The sequence below is a fragment of the Papaver somniferum genome, chromosome 6 (assembly GCF_003573695.1).
Source record: "Papaver somniferum cultivar HN1 chromosome 6, ASM357369v1, whole genome shotgun sequence".
NCBI lineage: Eukaryota > Viridiplantae > Streptophyta > Magnoliopsida > Ranunculales > Papaveraceae > Papaver > Papaver somniferum.
The window spans coordinates 52864141-52887484 of record NC_039363.1 but is presented as its reverse complement, the minus strand read 5'-3'; the positions used below and the strand labels follow the sequence as shown (position 1 = coordinate 52887484).

The 23344-nt window shown below is 35.9% G+C and overlaps 1 protein-coding gene across 1 annotated transcript; it reads left to right on the top strand.

The window, feature by feature from the left end:
• The first annotated feature begins 17803 nt into the window (after positions 1 to 17803).
• On the top strand, positions 17804 to 23049 carry LOC113287568 (receptor-like protein 4). Its single transcript, XM_026536357.1, has 9 exons — positions 17804 to 18064; positions 18283 to 19338; positions 20323 to 20470; positions 20745 to 20816; positions 21083 to 21154; positions 22014 to 22085; positions 22175 to 22252; positions 22347 to 22528; positions 22619 to 23049. Exons 1-9 carry the CDS (start codon positions 17974 to 17976, stop codon positions 22732 to 22734), a joined length of 1887 nt encoding a protein of 628 aa, XP_026392142.1. The 5' UTR covers positions 17804 to 17973; the 3' UTR covers positions 22735 to 23049.
• Positions 23050 to 23344: the final 295 nt, after the last annotated feature.

Sequence of the window (23344 nt, the reverse complement as noted above, 5' to 3'; positions counted from 1 at the left end):
CTTAGCTTTTTACACACAAATGAAAAGTGACTTCATTTAGATATGAATAACCGTACCTAAACGTGTGCACCTTGTTGGCTCAACAATAGTTAACCGAAGTTAGCCATATGAACACTTTCATATTAACCATATTCATCTTAACAATAACTAGTTCAAATTACTCAAATGAAACTAGTTCTAGAGTTTTTCAATTGTTTATATTCTCATAGAAGTATACAAGACATGATTGAAGCAAAATCGATTTTGATTCAATTGAATCGATTCATGAACATTATAGCCACGATTTGCAAAAGATTGCATTCCTTAATATATATAAAGGTATTAGTTCATGAAAAAACCGATTTTAGAACATAACCTACTCAAGTATGCAAACGAGTGCGCATATCTAAGTGGGCGGACTAAGTTTGGGTTCGCCAGTATGCGAACGGGTACGCATACCTTCCAAACTCAGTTGAATTTCCGGAACTTGAAACTAATGCAAGTACGCATACCGGTATCCATACTAAGTTCCCAGACTTTCATTAACTAATCAGTACGCATACGGGTATGCATACTATGGTTCTCAGACTTGGAATAACTTACAATAGTTAGCATACAAGTACGCATATTGTGTTATACCCAATCATGGTTATTTGTTCTAAACTCGCAATTCAATCATTGAAACATTCTTGGAAGAAGACAATAGCTGTCTCACACAAACTATTAGCTTCAAAGCAATATTCAAGTAATCGAATGATCAATACGAAACATTCCGAGTCTACATCAAATGACTGTCTCACACAAACCATGTAAGATGTTACAAGGCGATTTTCACATGATCATCTTTTGATTTTCTTCAAGAATATAAGATGAACTTGGTCAAAGCGAAAGCTTACCATCATATATTTCGAGAAATATGTAAGCGAGTTAAACTCAGCTCGAAATATCAAATGTGTATAATTAAAGTCAATATAGCTATATGACTTTTGTCTCAAATAGGAGATAGAGTAAATAGACTTTTGAGTGATAAATGAGTTCAAGTGTCCATATACCTTTTGTTGATGAAGTTTTACAAGCTCCCTTAGTAGTTCTTCGTCTTCACTTGATGCACGTCGTGAAGTCCAATGCTCAACTACACTTGCTATCCTAATCCGAGACTTAGCTATAAGTAGACTAGAAATCAAGACTTATAGTTTTGGAAACTAAACTTGACAAACAATCTTGAGATAACAATGCTTGCGAGTTCGACCGAGCAGTGCTTTAACACAAGGATTTAGAATCTTAGTTGCACAGAGCCCTTGATCTATTTATAATTTTGAATAAGGATAGATTGCTTAAAGTTCAAGCATCTATTAAAGGCGTTGAAAGAAAGTGTTAGAGCATTGCTCGGTCGAACTCGCATGCGTTGCTAACTCAAGGATGTTTGTCGATGTTAGTGATCAAAACTATAAGTCTTGATTTCTAACCTATTTATAGATGTCTAAGACTAGGACATATATAGTATACTTGAGCTTAGATCTCTCGGCGTTCATAATTTGAAGACGAAGAACTACTAAGGGGAGCTTGTGGAACTTCATCAACAAAAGGTATGTGGAGACTTAAACTCATCTATCACCTGGAAAGTCTATTTCTACTTTATCTCCTATATTGAGACATAAGTCGTGTTACGATATAGTTTTCTATTATGCACATTTGAGATTTTGAGCTGAGTTTATCTCGCTTATATATTTCTCGAAATATGTGTTGGCAAGATTTCGCTTTAGCCATGTTCCTCTTAGATTCGTGACGAAAGCCCGAATAAGACCATATAAAAATTGTCGAGTTACATCTTACGTGGTTTGTGTGATACAATCATTTGGTGTTGCCTTGGAATGTTTCATTATGATAATTTCAATAACTTGAAAATCGCTTTGACGAAAAATAGTTTGTGAGCAACTACTATATAACGTCCTCTAAGAAAGTTTCAATAATTAAAATCAAGATTTGATGATATGACCATCTTTGGATATGAGCATATATAGTGTGTTCGCACATTAGCGTATAAATCCATAAACCGGGAACCAGGTGTATGCATATGTGTGTATACAAAATTGGTGAACGAGACAACATAAGTATGCGTACCCGTATGCATACTGGTAGAAGTTTTCGACCAGAAAATATCTGCTGTGTTTAGGAATTATAAACTCCTAAACTAGTCACCTTAAGTATGCGTACCCGTAAGCATACTAGAGGAAGTTTTTGAACCGAAAATATCTGCTGAGTTTGGGAATTACAAACTCCTAAACTAGTCACCTTAAGTATGGCGGAAGTTTTCGAACCGAGAATTTCTGTTGAGTTTGGAAACTTAACAAACTCAAATCTGGTTGCTTAAGTACGCATACCCGTATGCATACTTAAGCTGGTTATTTTGTCAAATCGGTCTGTTCATGAACTTAAACATTTAAATCTTAAGGAATGCAATCCTTGCAAACCGTGGCTATAATGTTCATGATTGATTCGAGTGAATCAAATAGATTTGGTTTCAATTGTGTCTTCTATACAATTGAACAACTCTTTAACTAGTTTTATTTGAGTCACCCGAACTTGTTATGGTTAATATTAATAAGGTTAATATGAGAGTAAATATATGGCTAACCTCGGTTAACTATTTGAGCCAACATGAGTGTACACGTTTGGGTACGGTTACATAAACCTAAATGAGGGTACATTTCATTTGTGTGTAACAAGCTAAGTTCGATCTAACGGTTGAAAGACATTAGCTTGGTTAAATCAGGTTTTTCATCTAACGGTGGTTATTGAATGCTTTGTTACTAAGGTAACTTGGATTGCAAACCCTGATTTTAAAACTATATAAAGGAGAACTCTAACAACTGGGAAACCTAATCCCCACACCTCCTGTGTGATACTAGTTGTATTGCTAGAGTCGATTCTCCTTTAACCTTAGGTTTCTTCTCGAGATCCTGTAGGTTAACGACTTGAAGACTTCATTGGGATTGTGAAGCCAGACCGATACTACTTCTCTTGTAGTTGTGTGATCTGATCTTGCCGTTTCTATTGTACGAGTACAGTTGTAAAATTGGCTTGAGATTTATTTCTCAGATAGGAAAGATAAGAAAATTAATAACAAACAATCTTCGTCTCATCGTTTGTGATTCCACAATATCTTGTTTCGCTAGTCGATTAAGATTATTGTGAGGTGATTGATACTACTAGGTTGTTCTTCGGGAATATAAGTACGGTGTATCAATTGGTTTCTGTTCACCTTGATTTATCAAAAGACGGAACTAAAACTCTTGGGTATTTCTATGGGAGACAGATTTATTCAATCCTATAGACTTTTTTGTGTGAGACAGATTTGTTTATCAAGTCTTCGACTTTGGGTCGTAGCAACTCTTGGTTGTGGGTGAGATCATATAAGGGAATCAAGTGCGTAGTATCCTGCTGGGATTAGAGACGTAAAGAGCGCAACTGTACCTTGAATCAATATGACAATGATTAGGGTTCAACTACAGTCCATTCCGAAGTTAATTGGTAGTAGGCTAGTGTTTATAGCGGCTTAATACAATGTGGTGTTCAAACTAGACTAGGTCCCGGGGTTTTTCTGCATTTGCGGTTTCCTCATTAACAAAATTTTGATGTTTGTGTTATTTCTTTTCTGCATTATATTTTGTTATATAATTGAAAAATCACTGGTTGTGCGTCGTATTTATCAATTAGAAAATCCAACCTTTGGTTGTTGATTGAGATTGATTGATCCTTGGACATTGGTCTTTGGTACTGTTCAAGTTTACTCCTCTTATATTCAATGGGGCTCGCAGATTTCTATTTGTTAATTGCGGATTGAATCAAGAGCTAGAGATATTAAACTCTTTGATATACTTTATTCTAGATCGAGTCTGACTGTCTAGTTGATTCTCTAGAAAGCATATTGGAGTAAGTCCTCTCAGATTTCCAAACGAATTGTTGGATGTGGTTGTTAGACCCCCGCATTTTCAGAAATTTTCTGAACTAGTTTTCATGTTTACAAATTACTTTGATCCTAAATAATCTCTTACTACTTAGATTAGCTTTTTTACTTTGGTCCCAAGTAACTTGTTTTCCTTAGTTGGAAAATTCTAACAATAGAGTTATTTCTTTTATAGAAGATGTAAGAATGATAACCAAGTACTTTCAAAATAAAGGTGTTTCTAAAGTTTAACCTCTACTGAATTAAGAACAACATTAGAGCACTGCTCGAACTTAGATAAGTACACAACTAATTTAAAGTCTTCCTTGGGACCAACGAGCACTAGTAGTAGGGAAAGTAGATTGTTATTTAGTTTCTTTGCTAATTACTGCTATCGAACTAACAAATAGTTATCTTCTAGATAAGTTCTTGCTTCTTGCATGGTCATCCTCCTCTTATATAAGACTACTAAGGGTTTTGGATGAATTTGACAATATTGATTTAGTGATTCCGAATCCGTTGATAGAACTATTGATTTGGAAACGTTAACAAACTTCATTCTCTGAGACAAATCATATAGTGAAGTGAAGTGCAGGTTGTTAATTTTGAAGATTAAGATGATTTTAGGACTTTATTATATTGATCTTGGTGAGATTATATACTTGACTTGATTATCTAGGACAAACAAGCAGTTTATCTTTGATAAACGTAATTCTTTTGGATCAACAAGTTGTTTGTGATTTTACATAAAATGTAAGTCTTGTAATCGAGTGAGTTACTTTTGTAATCGTAAAACTTAATTAATCTTAAAATAGGAGTTTCAGAAATGATATATTATTGATATCTTGGAAAGAACCTTGGTTATGAAACTTGATCATTTAATATCTTTGGTGTTTTGGTTGGTACTGAGCGGTTAACAAACAGTTTGGTTACTTGCTCTTTATAAGACATCCCAAAGGAATTGGGTTTTGGAAGTCTTCACATTGGTGAAACAACTCTTGGCGATTGACAGTGGACTCGTTGAGTTATTTATGTGCGTAGGCCAGATTGGTTATAGGCATAAGGATACTAAGGAAACTAAGTAGATAGGGGTGGTTTATTCGGTCTCAATTACACAAGGTTGCAAGTAGGAATTTGTGTAGCGGCTTAATTATGAGAGTACTCAAAACTGGACTCTAGGTCCTAAGATTTTAATGTTAATCAATTTTCCTCATTAAAAAATATCTTGTGTGTCTATGTTATTTAATTTACTTCTGCATTATAAATTTTCTTAACCGAACCATTGTTGTACACTCTCCATTTGCCTATAAAAGCAACTCGAAATCTTCATTCTAGACGATCTTGGGAAGGCTACTATCGCTATGTTTTTTTTTCCTTCTTCTGCTCAGTTGAGTGTTGAATTCCTTTCTTCTCAAATCTCTATGCTTAAATTTTAGTGGGAAATTAATACGGTCCTATATAATATTTGCGTCCGACAGTTATATCCGACATATACTGCATTATGGGAGTATTAACGCTCATTTTTGAGGTGTGCATGTGCATAATTGTGTTAAGGACATCTATATCAAGTAACTTTGCCCCCCTTGTGTTGTTTCTTGTGCAACTGACTCAACTTAATTTTCAGTACTTTTATATTCATCATTATTTGTAGTATTTCATTGTCACCCGTTCTAGCAATCATGCTATTATAAAAAGCTAGTCAGCCATTACATCAGCGATCACAACCAGAAATATACGTCTAAGGGAGATAAATTTTGCTCAATAAGGCTCATCCATATTCATCTCAATTACTAAACAAAAAGTGCGATAAAGTACCTGCATTGTGTTGCAATGCTATTGTTATTTTTCCATGACTGCCTTGCGTCAATCTCTCATAGGATGTGGTTTTATAATTCGATCCATGTTACAAAATAGGCAACATAAAATGCATCTTTAAACATTACAAGGTGGTGATGTAACTTAAATATGAAACGATTGAAAAAATACATAGCCACCTTAACTCCACCTAAATATACAAAAGATATATATATATATATATATATATATATATATATATATATATATATATATATATATATAGGCAATGCCAATTAACAAATGAAAACAACAATCACGTATAGTAGATGGCGAAGTAAAAGTAAAACGGTGGAGGAATACTAACGTGTTAACAAATCCATCGCTTGGATATCTCAAATCCTCTAGATATACACAAAGTCTCCAAAATGACACTTTTTCTGGGTCAAATGGATAGGTAGGAATTCGGACTGGGTCAAATGACCAAAAGAATCTTTTAATGTGGAGAGACGTTACTACCCTTTTGTAACCGTTCACCCACCACGTTCTCCTTCTCTCTGCATCAAAACCACCCCACGTTCTCCTCTGTCTTCAACAAAACCCCGAACCATCGTTCATCTTCTCAAAAACTCTTTGAGTTTGGAAACCACCAAACTCCTTCACCGTCTCCCCCACACCAGAAGCTAGTTTCATCCACCGTCTCCAAACAATCTTCACTACCAGAAACTCGTTTTCCTCCACTGTTTACTAACAATCATCACTAACAGAAATCAGTTTCATCAACTGGTTCACCACTATCAACACTACCAGAAATAAGTTTCATCCGCCGTCTGTAAAACACCATCAACACTACAAGAGGGGTTTCTGAGAATTAGGGTTTCAATCATTTCAGTGTATTGAAAGAGTTAGGGTTTCAATCGATTCACAGAATGTCTCCTAGAACTCGTAAGTTTTCAAACCCTAACTTTGTTTTGTTCTTAATTTCAGAATTGCGTGATTAAATTGTTAAATTGGTTGTTTTAATTTTCATTTCAGTGAAACAGTTGTTTTATTTTCATTTCAGATAGTATTTTTTAGATGAAATTGGTTTGCATCTGGTTATTTAAGTGTTTTCCATGTTAAATTGGTTGAAGTGAAATTGGCTGAATTTGGTTTTCATCTGGGTGTCTGAAGTTGGTTTGAATCTGGTTATATCAACTGTTTTAGCAGGTTTACACTATGATGAAACTGATTTCATTCAGGTTTAGTTTGCAGTGTATGTTGTTTCAGCAGATTAAGACTAGACGAAAACAGTTTCATCCAGGTTTAAACCTGCAGGATTTTGCTACTTTTGTTGGAAATATCATGCAACTTTTTAAAGTTCGGATGTAACTTATTATCATCTAGCAATAACATAGGATTTTGCTACTCAGATTCAATCAACATGGCCTCAACTTTTTGCAACAAGTCATTCCAGCTACACTGTTAGATGATTTTCATTTTCTTTATAAAATCAATGACCATATAGGTGTTATGGTTTGCATATTTTGGTGTGATTATGGGACTAATAACAACGTAGATATAAGCGTAAACTCCTTGTCTTTGTTTCTTCATACCATGTTAACATGTATAATATATAGGATGTAAGCGGGTTTCATCTGATACCTGCAGAAACTTGGTTTCATCTAGCTCTAATATTTATGATGTAACTGTGTTTCATCTGAAACTTGCAGAAACTGGTTTTCATCTAGCATTAAAGATAGGATGTAATTAAGTTTCATCCACAGATTTAACTTATGACTTAACTGGTTTCATCCAAATTATTGCAGGAAGCAGTAGCAAGAAGAGTGAGAAGAGTGCTGGTGCTGAAAGAATAACCAAGAATAAGCATGATGTGAACGTGGGTGTTGAATCAAGCACAGGGGATGATATGGATGCCAAAATGGATGAAGACAAGGCAGAGAAAAAGGAAGGGAAGAAAACGTTCCGTTCAAACATGAAACCCACAGTTGAAGTGCTGGGTTCACTGGTGTTTACTAAAAGACAAGAGGATGTATTAAGGAAGACTAAATTCTGGAACTTTATTGAGGCGATCAAACAAGGTAAGGTGGGAAAGGCCGAATGTAGCAAAGCTCCAAGGGCGTTAGAGTTCATCATAAGAAATTTTGACCCGAATGAGTTAGTATTCAAGATTGGTGATCAAGAATTCAAGACCGATCCAAACCATCTCGCTGTTATTTTCAAAATGCAGAGAATACGAATGAGTGAAGAAGATAAGAAACTTTATGGACCAAAAGAAGACCCTAATTTGAAAACTTCTGAATTTTATAAAAAGTACTTTCTGGAGCCAAAGAGAAGGGATGAAGGGGATAAAAGGGAAGGTGAAAAGAAGAAAGCTGGAGCTAAAGAGAATAAAAGGAAAGAGAAGAATACTGGGGGAAAATTGGATAAGAAATACATCGTTGAAGGAATAAAGGCTGCTATGAATGAAGAAGGAAAAGAAGAAGACTTGGCGAAACTTTTGTTGTTGTTCATGTTCTGTACAATATTCTTCATAAACACTGGAGGTATGTATGTCCACTACAAGTATTTGAACTGCCTACAGTCAATCCATATAATTAACAGAGTCTCTTGGCCGGATCTCATCCACTAGCATCTAATGCAAAGCGTTAAAGTCGTGCACAATACACCTTACTCAATCAATGGTTGCAGCTTATATTTACTGGTGAGTATCATCTTCTATCTTTTGAATATATATTTTTTTTACATTAAATGAATTATGTGGCGAGTATCATCTTTTAAACTATATTTCTTTTTGTTGTTGCAGTTATGGATTTTTGAGCAAATAAAAGACATTAATAGGAAAGACGACAGTGAAGCATGGCCAAGGTTTGCAAGATGGGACTTGTATAAAGTATCTTGCGAAATTGAGGGGAAGCTTGAAACTCTTTCAAGCAATCAGGTAAAAATCTATCCCTATTATAACTGGATGAAACCAGTTACATCTTATGTTGATTTAGTTTAGATTCATTTTTAAAAAAATCTATCCCTATTATAAATGGATGAAACCAGTTACATCTTATGTTATTAATGGATGAAAACCATAAAACCAAGTTACATCCTGTGTTATCTGTGGATGAAACCCAGTTACATCATGTGTTATCACAGGATGAAATCAGTTACATATTGTGTTAACTGAAATGAATTTTATTTTTTTACGTGTTTGCAGGTTGTTGATTTTGTTGCTAGCTGGAGTGAAGTGGAGAAACAATTATGCTTGTTTGATGAGGATGAAGAAAACAAAGATGAAGATGATGTTTCCAAATTGAAGAATGAACTAGAGGAGAAGGACACCATTATCCGTCACTTGAATGCCGAGTTAGGAGCAAGGAATGCTGAGTTGGAAGCAAAGGAGGTTGAGTCTGAAGCTAAGGATAAGACAATCTCGGACTTGCAAAGTCAAGTGGAAGCCTTGAAAGCGCAACTCAAGCTTCAACGGGGAACTCCACAAGATTCACCCCTTGATATTGTTGTTCATAATACACCTGAGAACTATTTCAATCTAAAAATCACTCAAGAGATGAACAAACCAGTGGAGGGTGTTGTTCCTGAAGACGCTAGCAAGGAAGGTGAAACCAGTGGAGACATAAATCCATATGTTGACGATATTCATGAAGCAGAACCGATAGAACTAGTTCCTCCAGCAGAAATCACCAAAGAAGAGATTTTCGAAGTAGAACCTCTGTCAGTTATGAATGAACTTGGATCGATTGAGAATAGAGTGAAGAACGTATATAAAAGGACTAGACAAAATAAGTTTGTAACAGATGAGGATCAGCGTGCAGAGAAGAAGCAGAAGGAAGATAAGTTGAAGAAGTTAACAAAGAAAAACAAGTTGTGGAAAATTTACTTGAGTGGTGGAGAAAGAGAAGCTGAAGAAAAGTTAATAAAGGATTACGCATTCTTTTGTTGTTATTTTTTTTTTCATTCTACCGCAATTGTATCTAGGATGTATCTAGTATCATCATGATAAGTTTAAACTAGGATGTATCTAGTATTATCATGTTAGGAAATGAAGCGTATGTGCTTGTATGAACATATTTGCTTGTATGAAATTGGATGTACTCGTTTAAATGCAGTGAATGCGTTTGGAAAAGCGATAAAGGCATATGTATCACTGGAGAACACATCCAACAACTTGTTTTCAATCAGCCATTGGTGAACACGATTTTGGAGTTCAAAATGGAAAAATGGAGAGAAATGTTTCAATCTGGTGGTGATACAAAGGGATACTTAAAGTCGATCTTTCTCAGCGCGTATGCATGGGTAAATATCTTTCTTAGCGCGCTTGCATGGGTATAACATGACTTAAAACCTAATATAAATGTTTGAACCTTCATTTTAGAATGAATGAACTAAGTTGTGCAATTTATCTTTAGCTTGATGTCATTGCGGGAGATGAGTTGAAGGCTGCAGACATGATAAATGCTGAAGTGGAGAAAATTGATGTCGAAACGCAGCACTTGTTCATCCCAACGCTGAACGAGAAAAAACATTTCACATTGCTTCACTTTGACATCCATGGCAGATGCTGGACACACTACAATTCTCTCTTAGGTTCATCAAACTACTTAAAGGATGCTAAATTTATGGCGCAAAGAGTAAGTCAGATCCTTGGAATTCACTTTGTAAGCAGTAGTATAGATGAAATTGAAGTCGACGACAAATCAGATTGTCGACAACAGGGTGAAAGGTAAGTCACCAACTCTTTGAAACTGAAATTATAACATACAAACTGAAACTGAAACCAAGTTTGAACTGACATTACATATTTATTTATTTTTGATCGGTAAACTGACATTACATATTCATTTGTCTTGCAGTCCCAATTCTTTAATGTATGTTATCTACTTCATGGAATGGGCAATGACAAACGGTTACTCCTTTGAAGGCGAATATATGACAGAGGAGAAGATGAACACAAGAAGAATCGATCTCGCATATGAAATCCTAAGTGATGAGAATAGTTGCTGGAAAGTATGATGTATTTAGGTTATTAATGTAGGATACTCATTTGGAAGTACTTTTTTTTTTGTTGAACTCTTTCTTCGCATACATTTGTGATCCGTGGATTTGTCACGTGGTTGATTAGGAAGTACTTTTTTTGTTGTTGTTGAACTCTCTGTCTTTGCATACATTTATGAATTTGAAGGTTAGTTAAATATGAATTTCTTTTCTGAAAATTGCTGCACTTCAATTTTCTGATAGTTTGAATATAATGTTGTGATGGAATATGCAGGATGAAACCATACATGATTACATTTTCCTGTCAGAATATTCTCAGAGTTGCAAGTTGAAAATATTTTTTTTTATTAGAATGTAACCAGGCTAGGATGCAACTGGTTACATCCTAGCCTGTATAAAACTATTTTTTTTTGTCAGAATGTTACCAGGCTAGGATGAAACTGGTTACATCCTAGCCTGTATAAAGCTTTTATTTTCAGAATGTAACCAGGCTAGGATGAAACTGGTTGCATCCTAGCCTGTATGAATTTCAGAGTGTGCAGGTTGAAAAAAATATTTTTTTTTCAGAATGTGAAGGATGAAACCAGTTTCACCCTGGCCAAAAATCTCATTTTTTCCAGAATAGGCAGGATGAAATTGGTTACGTCCTGTACAATTAAATTTGAATCTTCACAAACATTCAAATTTTACAATGAAAACTGAAAAGAATGTACAATTAAAAAACCAACAGAAGACTATAAGATATATATATATATATACTATAAAACTGAAGAGAAATATATTTTTATGAAGAAAAAAAACAATTCAAGGTAAATACTAGTTGCAAAAATATAATTCCAGGTAAATGAATCTTAAATGTGCTACAAGAAGCTGCAGAGAAAAATAAACTAATAAAGAAATCATAGTAAGACACTGCACAGAATGAAGGCTGGAGATGTTCTTAAGCAGGTTCTTAACATTGCTTTTTCGCAGGAGGATGAGGACGCGTCGTCTTGTTATGATGTGCCTGAGTGTGGCAGTTACCGCAGGTAATTGGTCTCTTAAAACTTGTGCCACCAGTGTTAGGAATCCGCTTCTTCTTCGGCCTACCAGGTTTTTTTCCTAGGACAGTTGGTGGGTTCACGAGATCTCCAGTAGCAACATCAATAGGCTTGTCGTAATCGGGAATGGGCTTGATAGGACGATCATACGAAGCACGGAAGCTAGCAATGCTGAAATACGGATTAATGTACTCGTAAACATTGATCTTATTTGAATGCATACACGCAATAGCGTGATCACAAGGGAACTGTTCAGTAAACCAAACCTTGCAGCTGCATTGAAACTTCGCAATATTAACAGCATGCGTTTGCTTTCCATCAAAAACTTCCCACTCCATGTCACCAGACTTGGTTATTCTCCACTGGCCACCAGCACGAATGGAAGCCATCACTTTTTTCTCTAGCCTGGGACAAATGAATCCTTTATACGTCGCCCCCTTCAACTTCCTTTTACTCATTTGATCCATAATTTTAAGTCTAATCCATTTGAAAGGTGTTGCAATAGGCATACCTTTTGCTTCCTTAATCCAAGAGTTGAACGACTCTGCAATGTTTGAACACATGTGTCCACAATGACAGCCCAGACAATGTGCATTGGACCAACATTCCACTGGAAGGTCACTCAAGAATTTGTGAAGACCATCACATCAGATATCCTTCAACTTTTGCATACCTTGATGAAAGCCTTCATGCGTTGAAGAATAGAAACATTGTTTAAATAAATCCATCGCAGCACCATGCTCTCCCTTTTTCTTGTTAGTTTTACCGCGGACATTATTCTTCAAATGCTGGTAACACCAACCATTATGGAAAGTTGGAAAAACATCACGAATTCCTTGGATCAAACCCTCATGGCGATCCGAAATAATAGTTAGTACACGAGGACCCAAGATAGTTTTTAGTTTCTCCAAAAACCAATGCCAATTCTCAATAGTTTCACCTGATACGATACCGTATGCCAGAGGAAATATTCCTACAGAAGCAAAACAAACACAAAAAGAAAAAATCATATTAAACTGAATGAAACTGCTATTATACAGAATGAAGCCAGTTTCATTCTCTAGTATGACTTCACAAATTAAGGATGAACTGGTTTCATCCAGTGATAATCTGACATAAAAAAAAATTCTGAATTTCTTTCAAATTTATAATCTGACATCAAAAATGAAATCTAAAAATAGAAGACGTACCATTATTCGCATTCTTCCCGGTAGCCGCCATAAGACAACCCCTAAAATTTCCAGTTAGGAAAGTTGCATCCAAGAATAATACGGGCGACAATATTCGAAACCCGAGATGAAAGCATCGAAGGCTAAGAACAAACTCTTAAACTGGTCCCCTTCAATAACTAAATCATCCCTACTACCTGGATCGTGTTTCTTCACGGCTTCACAACACCAAACCAAGTCGGTGTATGATTTAGTGTCCTCGCCATACAATTACTTCAAACATAATTCTTTCCAGGCATGCGCCTGGTCGTAGCTCAATTCTAACCCATAATCACTTTTGAATTCTCTAAAAATATCCCTGACTTTTTTGTTGGGATTCTGTTCGATCTGGTCAAATATCAAGCTCTTGACAAGTTCGCGTGTAACCGGATCAGCATTTTTTCCATCACTATAACCAGCACAGCATGTATGTTCCCCGTTATAGGTCCTGAGGAACAAATGACCCTTCACATTGGAAGTCTTCGGAGCTTCATGGAACATCCAGTCGCAAGTAAATTGCTCCTTGTAAAAACACTCCACCGTATACCGTTCTGGATTGCTCTTGACGACTCTGACCTTGCGACCAAAAAAATGGTTATATTTCTCAACAACAAGACGAGCTTCATCTCGTCCTCCATAAAAATCTTGACCAACACCCTTTATAATAAACTCCCATTCAGCCGCCTTGCAAGATCTTTTTATTGCCAACTTTCCATTGAATGCATGTTCTTGAGACATGGGGATATCTTGAGACGAAGCAACCTCTTGAGAGGAAGGAATAGGTGACTGATCTGAGCTATTGCCTTTACCTAAAAGCAACTCCGTCATTGTAGGTGTATGAGTAACTTTACTGCTGCTCGGAAGATGACGAGGAATAACCAACTGATCTCTGGTTCTAAACGAAACTCGCTCATTATACTGCTGCTCGGAAGATGACGAGGAATAACCAACTGATCTCTGCTAGGGTCTGGTGCTAAACAAAACTCGCTCATAGTAGGTTCACGAACAAAAACAGGAGCACGAAGAGGAACACGTTCAAATAAACGAAGCTCCAAGAAAGACAACTCCTTAACAATACACAATGATAAGAAAGACCGGAGCTTCACATCATTGTCAACATCCTCTCATAGTCAAATACAAACTGAATTGAGTCCGACGAAATGTTATTCCAATAAGCACAAACATGCGACCTCAACTCATCAACTGTTGACTTCACATTAACATGGTATGGACATGCATCGGTACCCCGGATAACCAAACAGAGAAAATGACGATCCATCTACAAGGAATATATGTACAACAATTATGAATCTGGATGTATTCAATGGATAAAAAAAAGACAAACAGGTTGACTAAAAATAAATGATGAAGCTAGTTTCATCCTTCTTTAAAAGCTGGAAAAGAAATCAACTAGCCTAGCCTTCACCATCAGGTGCATTTACTCATACTCATCATACCAAATGGAGACATCTACAAGGAATATCTAAATTGTCAGACAACAAACACACAATTAACAGGTGAGGAGGACAAACTAAAACCAAAATTGGTTTGCATATGTGTACCATCAAAGTACCCTTTGGGCACAATGTACCACCAAAGAAGCTGTCATAAGTTACTATGTACTTCTACAACTACCTTCAGATTAGTGCAGAAGGAAAAAATCAAGTGACCTTCTACGAGTACTGCTTTAAACAGTTCCGTATAGTACCGGTATAGTACTTTCTCCTTCAGCAGGGTTGTTCTTGACAGCTTAATAGCAAAGTTCTATTTACCTTAAGCCTCTAACACTCAACCAAGTTATCATGATTGCATAACTTACCTGTATAACAATGGAGTAAAAAAAAAGATAACAAAAAAAAAGAGACCCTCTGCAACTAAATAAAACCATAAATCATGAACATAAATTTGATATCCTCTAGGACTCCAATGCAAAATCTTATTATATAACTCTATCTAGATTCAATTTCTTCTTTTACCAGACTACTAAGAAATATCAAGAACACCTTCATCATCAGTAAATACCCCAAACAACAAGAACCCCATCCAATCAATCAATCCAGAGTTCATCACCAATCTTGAAAGTAACATAAGCAACAACAAATGCATGCATAATCTGTGGTTGTGTACAACTATTCTTGATTCCAACTGCTCACAATAACATCTCTAAGTCTTTCAATAACATCTCGGTGGTTGTGTAACGTATAGGTACTGAATCAGAATCCGAGAAAACATTTAAAAACGGAGAAATCCTAAACGGAGAAAACCTAAACACAAAATTGGTTTGCATCTGTGTATATTGCATTGAAAGTAAGATTACTAAACCCAAAATTGGTTATCAGTAAAACCCTGGATAATCAAAATCAACAACTAAAATAAAAAATTAACAAAAATCACATAATAAAAATTGATAGAGAAACTTCAAAATCGACAGAGAAACTTCAATTGGACAAAAATCAAATCAGAATTATATCGATTGAAACTTCAAACTTACCGATTCGATGCTATTAGCTGATTTGAAAGTAGAGTATCCTAAACTTCAATTCAACAATCATGGATCACCATGTATTGAGCTCACAAATCTGAAAGGGAAACAAAAATCGCTCTGAAGAAAAGTTTCGAATCTCTGATTCGAAAATCACTCAGAGCTTAGAAGGGACGAAGTTGTTTTGTTTCTTCAGGAAAAGAAGAATACTATTTGAAAAGAGGGGTTTAAAAGGTCAGAGGGTATTTTAGGTAAAACATATTATTTTATTTTATTTTTCCTGGGTGAAATATCCAAATTGGCTATATAAACAGTATATTTATGATTTTTGGCTATATAAACAGTATAAAAAGCTAGCAATCTATTTCACCCAGGAATTGTTTGTTTTGGTCTTTTTGACCAATTTTGTGATAAAGATAAGCCAGAGTTTGGCTAGCTGCCTAGATCAAATCCTCAATTTTACCACGCATTCAAGACATAACCAAAAGATAAAATAATGAACAAAAAAGATAAAAAAAAAAAACGAACGAATAAAAGTTGTGTAGTCGGAAGCTGATAATGTATGCGGCTCGCTAAATTATTAGTTGGGTATTTTTAAGAACGATTTTTTGGGGACCATGGTTCCATTTTTAACAAGACATTTAGAAATAAAGTGAAGATACCCCTTATCCAAATATTTATGTTAATACCAAAATTTCCCTTCCTAATTAAGTTTGTGTAATGGTTAACTAATGTAATCATTAGTTAGTGTAATTAAGTTAGGTTAATTAGTGATTAGATTAATCATTAATGTAAGATTAAATCAATATTATTTTTCTTAAAATTAAGTTATTGAGAGGGAAGAAGAAGGAAAATATAAGAGTTGGAAAAACTCAATTATTTTTTTATTATTTGAATCTGAACTTTCAAACCACCCAAGTATATTTAAAATTTAGTTTTTTGTTGCTTGAACTGGCCAAAATTTTCTGAAATGAGAAATTTTATAGCTTGATTTGGGCCAAGTCAAACAAGTTCGGCTACAAGATCTGAAGAACAAGTAACCGAACTTATCTGCTAATGTAGTTCGGCTAATGTTCATGAAAGCATAGGTAGCCGAACTTAGTTTTAATGGAGTTTTTTGCTTTCAGAGAAAAGTTCGGTTAGGAGAAAAAATTTGCGATGTAAGCGAACTAAATATATAGGGAATTCGGTTAGGAGAAAAAAATTTGCGACGTAATCGAACTCAATATATAGGATTTCAGAGAAAAGTTCGTTTAGAAAATTAAAAGTTCGGTTAGGAAATATTTTTTTTTTGCGAAACAGCCGAATTGTTCTTCATTTCCAGCAAGTTCGGCTAGTTCGATAAAGTTTTTTCACAAAATTCCTAACCGAACTTAATACGGTAACTTCCATATTCAACCTATTTAGATGACTACTACTCAAAATTTTCAATCAAAAACGAATTAGAAGTAATGGGTTTGTGGGAAAATATTTATGGACGGGTTTGTTTACAAAAGATTGATTAATCGACGATAAAAATTCACTAAATCGACGACGATTAAAATTTGATGATTTTGATTAGATTTGTATATGATCAGGTTTAGATTATCATAAATTGATGAAGAAGAGAAAAGAAAAATTGTATAATAAAGGAAGAAGAAGTTGTAGAGTTATAATTTTAATTAGGTTAAAGGGTAAACTAGTCATCTCCACTTTTTAGAACACCCTTTATAACTATAGGGCAGATGGCCTTATTAAATCATGATTCCCATAAAAAACAATGGTGCCCAAAGAATCGTTCATTTTTAATGGTGAAACCGAAATTTGGCAGATTTTGGGGTGGGCTACACACCCTAGCCTCCCCGCACCTCCGTCGCTTTGTAACATCCCGAGTCTCCCATCAAGTCATCATATTATCTCGATGTTGATGTTCATTTCCGTCCATCCTGCAATGATGCCTGCCTTTACATATTTTTCCTCTTCTCCAACGCCCTTACCTGTCCAAAGTCAAATTGATCTCCGATGAAAAGTTGGCGGGCCAAAATCTAAAAAATTGTGTGATCCGATTAGCAATTTGTAAAGAAACAATGGTAACGTCACTGGCTCAGGAACCTTGCACTTTAAAGACTTGGAAGTCCCAGTAAGTTTATAGTTTTCCTTAGTCCGGCCGCATCCTGCATCTATAGAAGAATACATTGATTGGAGTCTTATCTCGCTACAAGGTTCACAAGGTCGCGTGTTCTGTCCACGCTCACTCCATTATTTGCACGCGCGTGCCCGGAGTTTTAGTGCCGAAAGAGTAAAAGCACATCTGTCTCGAAATTAACTAACTAATTTAACTGATAATTTTCCGCACTAAAAATTAGTCAATTAACACAAAAAAAAGAAAAAAAGACTAACACTCTCTCCACTTACTTCAACTTGTATCTCATTTTAGTCTTAAGACTGAAATTTCCTTCCATTTCTCTCTCCTCCCTGCACATGTTGAAGCCATTAAAGCAAGAGTGGGAAAGTTTTTGAGGTACAAAATAAGCAACACAAATGAGCAGATTCAACTCTACCATGGCTTACCCTCACTTCTTCTTCTTCTTCCTCCTTATCCTGCTATCTTCTCTCTCTCTTTCTTCTTCTGGTAAGTACTTCAAATTTTTATATTTTTCTTGTTTCATTTCTCAAAGTCTAATAACAGACACAGTGTAACAAGCAAAAATCTAGAACTAAAATATCTAGATTCTTGTGCTTTTTAAAGATCTTTGTTCTACTTTTGTTTACAGTTGCTTCTAATTGAAGTTGCTTCTTGTATTGAATGTTTTTATTGTTATTGATTGAAATTTGTGTTTATTTATATAGAACCGTATGCGATGCGAATTAGCTGCGGAGCTCGAAACGATATTCATACACCACCAACAGATACATTTTGGTATAGAGATTATGCTTATACTGGTGGTAGACCATATAATGCAACACCAACAAGTTACATTTCTCCTCCATTAAAAACCCTAAGATTTTTTCCATTAGCTGATGGTCCAAATAACTGTTACAAAATTAATAGAGTTCCGCTTGGTCATTACTCTGTTAGGATCTTTTTTGCGTTAGTTTCAGGATTAAATCTTGAAAGTGAACCTCTTTTTGATGTTTCTGTACAAGGAACTCAATTTTATTCATTGAAATCTGGTTGGAGTAGTGTCGAGGATCAATCATTTGCTGAAGCGTTGGTGTTTGTACCTGATGGGTCTGTGGAAGTTTGTTTTCATAGTACTGGTCATGGAGATCCAGCTATTCTCTCTATTGAGATTCTTCAAATTGATAATAGAGCTTATTTTTTTGGTCCTTATTGGGGTCAAGGTACCATTTTGAGAACTGCTCAAAGATTGACATTGGGTACTGGGGAACCTGCTTTTGATGAAGATTACAAAGGGAATCATTGGGGAGGTGATAGATTTTGGTTTGGTGTTCAAACGTTTGGTCAGGGCGGGGATAAACATGTTTCCACGGAAAGGAAAATAAGAAAGGTGTCTGGAGGACCGAATTATTATCCGGAACAGCTTTATCAGTTTGCACTTATTAGCACTGATAGTCAGCCAGATTTGGCCTATACTATAGAGGTGGAGCCAAATAAAAAGTTTTCAGTTTGGTTGCATTTTGCTGAGATTGATCAGCAAGTTACTGGTGTAGGGAAAAGGGTGTTTGATGTACTGATAAATGGTGACGTTGCGTTTAAAGATGTTGACATTGCGAAAATGAGTGGGGATCTTTTCACTGCCCTTGTGTTGAACAAGACTGTTGTTGTGAGTGGGAGGAGTTTAACGATTACATTGCATCCAACGAAAGGAAAGCATGCCATTATCAATGCTATCGAGGTTTTTGAGGTTGTTCGTGCTGAGTCCAGAACTCTTACAGACGAAGGTACGAATTCCAATCCTTCTCCCTGTTCCTCCTTAAACCGAGTCTATCATAGTTGGCACAAACCTGCACATTACATTTTATGTTTTCATCTAGTCCTTATCCATGCTTTGTAATAACTAGGGCTCCTGCCAGTGCTTTGAATGCTTTTCTTGAATGCCAGATGTGTTCTATGTAAAAACGTATACGCACTTGTAAGAATGTTGGACTCACATTAATTTTGGGACAATTTAGTTGTTTGAAATCTCCCAGCAATGCCTATAGAGAGTTTAAAAGAGGAGTGTACATTTGGAATTTAGAAGAAATAAAACGTAAATGCTGCATCTATATAGTATGTACGTACATGGTCTCGAAACCTACATGATGAGGGTAACGTATTCGGAAATGACAAAAGAATTATGTACACTCTAGCAGCGCTTAGCTTACCTATGTATTACAAATACATGGTTCCTTTAACCTACAAGATGTGGATGTCATACTTCTAAGAAATATCCCTTGGATCATCTATATGTGAGCAACATACTGTGGCACATTGTCACATTAGTGGAGGAATAGCTTGGTGGAAATTCTGACTATCATTTATGGACGCTGGTCCTGTGGCTCAATTCATTCCTAAAGATAAAGCCAGAACCACCCCTCATCATAAGTTGTAAAGATGCAATGTCTGTGTGAAATTATTATCACAGAGAAGCTACTGGTAGTGATACTGTTGCTTCTTTTTGTGTAATTACTAGATTAATTAATTGTGCCAGCTGTGTAAAATCAGATGTTTTCATTTTTCGAAGAATGATTTGCTTCAGCTTTTTCATTTTGCTCTCTTATTTATGTTACTTTAACGAGAAAAATAGATATTGGCTCCATTTGGGAAGCAGTTGTTGCTCCCAGCTATCATTAAGCTGTTTCTTCCTTTTCACTTTTCAACTCTTAAAATTTCTACCGAAATGTTTATGAACTATCACTTATTTGATATCATTATTCGTTTCACAGTTAAGGCTTTGCACTCATTAAAGAAAGCCATTGGCCTTCCTGTGCGTTTAGGATGGAATGGCGATCCATGTGTTCCCCAACAGCATGCATGGAGTGGAGTGGACTGCTTGTTTGACGCGCATCGCTTCAAATGGGTCATAGATGGACTGTAATTGCATACCTCCACCTTGTTCAGTATCTTAAAGATACTATTTCATTAGGTTTTTGTGTTTTGTGGTTTATGGAAAAAGTGACAATTTAGTCGGATAAAAATCTCAAAGATATCTTATTTGATAAGTGTGTCTGTCATTCTTTTGTTTTGCCCAAGACTTTTTTTTCTTTTTATGATTGATTCCCTTAAGACTATTACTTGATCTAACAAAGGAAAAGTTGGTGTCGTAAATGCTAGTGGGCTCACTGACAATGTTGTTTCTTCATTTCAGGGATCTCGATAATCAAGGACTGGGGGGTTACGTCCCAAAAGACATAGCCAAGCTGCACCATCTACAGAGCATGTATGTCTTTAATAGCATGTTGTTTCCAGCTTCTTGAGTAGGAATTACATCTTTACTTCTGACAATTAGTTACTTTATTTCGTTTGATACTTTAGTTGTTATCTAAATGGTGGTCTAAGCGCCTAAATCATTTTTCTTGATCATCTTATTGTACCAGAGTGGAAGAAGATTCATTGTCATTCCCTCTTTCTTTGCTAGAATAGCTGCATTTTTACTACCGGAACTCGGTTTTTCTTATAGTTAACTTGATCTGTGAAAATATGCAGAAACTTTAGTGGGAACAGCATTCGTGGGGGAATTCCATCCACACTTGGAACAGTAACATCGTTGGAGACATTGTGAGTAGACTTCATCTTTAAGCATTTAATTTTCCTTGACAATCACGTCACGTTCATTGAGGTTGTATTGTTGGCTTTATATGGTTTACGTAACAAATCAGATTTAGTTTAAGCTAGTGAGTCCTATGTAGCCATGAAGTGTTTCTCTAAGTCTTGATGGGAAGGTTAGAGAGACATGTGGTAAACATTGAGGAAATAGAAGTTCAGGTCAAAACCTAATAAGTTATTTACCTATTTCTTCTTTACAATGGTGTTTATGGTGTTGTTTAATTTGGTTATAGTAAGAACTGGTTACAGGGTGTTGTAAAGCATGTAGAACACGGTAAATTAACTGTATATGGTGCTGATTATATGAACTGTAGATAATATTAATACTAGGGTTATTTCTGATTCAGCAGAAAGTACAGTTTATTATCATCTTTAAGTTTTAGTTATGATGATTAAAGAGCTGAAATATCTAACGGTATTATCCAAGTTATGTGTTTTACCGAAGTACCTACAGTGTGTATTATATTCACATGCTGTTGATCTACAATCGTTAATAAGTAATATCGCGTTATTGGCTTCTTGATTGAAAGATTGTCTAGCACTCCAGCTTCATTCTTTTTCTTTTGGGAAATGGAGAAGTGTATTTGGTTTCTCTTGTGCAGTACTCAAATTGCTTAATACAGTTTCAAATAAGGTGCCACTGTTGTAAATACAAATTCCACCAGTGAGAGACTGAAAGGGGTGTCTGCTTTGAGATTGTAAATCAGCACTTACGTATTTCTGGCAGCCAGTGTATGAACTGCACAAATTACATCTTAATTATCGCTACCTGTAACTTCGTTGTGATTAACCACATAGAATTGATGGGCAGAGATCTCTCATTCAACCTACTGAATGGCTCCATTCCGGAAAGCCTTGGACTATTAACTTCACTGCGGAGACTGTAAGAACATTTCCCAATTATCTGGTATGCTGAAAGATTAGAATAAATGTATTTGGTATTAGCCCCTAATCTCATTCATGGTGTTGCAGAAATCTGAATAGCAACTTCCTATCTGGAAAAGTCCCCACTGGACTTGGAGGACGACTTCTTCATAGAGCTAGCTACAAGTATGTCATTGTCGTTCATTTGAATTGATTTGCAGCAACACATCTATTAATTTTGGTTATCAAAGAGCGGAAGACTTACCACGAGTATGTACAGCTTTACTTCCAATGCAGGTCTTTGTGGAGTGCCCGGACTACGTAAATGTGGTCCCCATCTGACAGTTGGTGCTAAAATTGGTGTTGCCTTAGGTGTACTTATATTGGTTCTACTCATTCTTATATGTTCAATTTGTTGTTGGAAACGGCGGCAAAATATCATCCGGACACAGCAGATGGCAGGTAAGAAAGGGTGCATCAAAAAATTACACCCATATAATCGTTTTTTATCTCACTAATCTGTGTGGTATTATCTCACTAATCTGTTTCCAGCGAGAGATGCTCCATATGCTAAAGCAAGGACCAATTTTATGCGTGACGTCCAAATGGGTAGGAATTGGGAAAACTCTCGAGCTGGTGCGGATAATGGGCCTCACTTACTCTCTTGAGTATTGACTTCCTGCCTTCCTAGTTCCCACAACCTTCACAGCAAATTTTGTTCCCTGCTCCACCAAATACGTTCAATACTAAAGTTAGATCATAATTATCTTTTCTTGGGCCACGGCCATTGTTCTGGATGACATAGTTTTACAGGTCTGGCATTGTCCTGTGGATTCTGACTTGTAGTAGTAAGTTTTTTCTTCTGCCACTTGTGTAAAATGTTCTTTTTTCTTGACCAAAAATTTGTTGCTGAGGAAAGAACTGTATGCTGTAAAGAATTCAGATATCATGTATTATATTCTTGTTTCCTTCTCCGAGTTCAATCCTTCGCATCAAAATGGAAGATGGTCGTTCACAATTTTTCTTTCTACCTAATTACGTCTGTGTGAACTCCTGGTATCAGGGTTTAGTTAGATGGCCGCTACAAGGGGATGCTCGCTAAGTATTCATTTTTAGGGGAAACGATACGGCATACCTTGTATCCTGCTGAAATCAATCAGTTCACTAACCAAAACCTAAACAAGTATTGGGGATAAAATATTTATGATCACACAAAAAACTGTTTACGCATCCAGAAAGAAACATGCTATAGCATAAAAGTGGGAAAACATGGAGTTA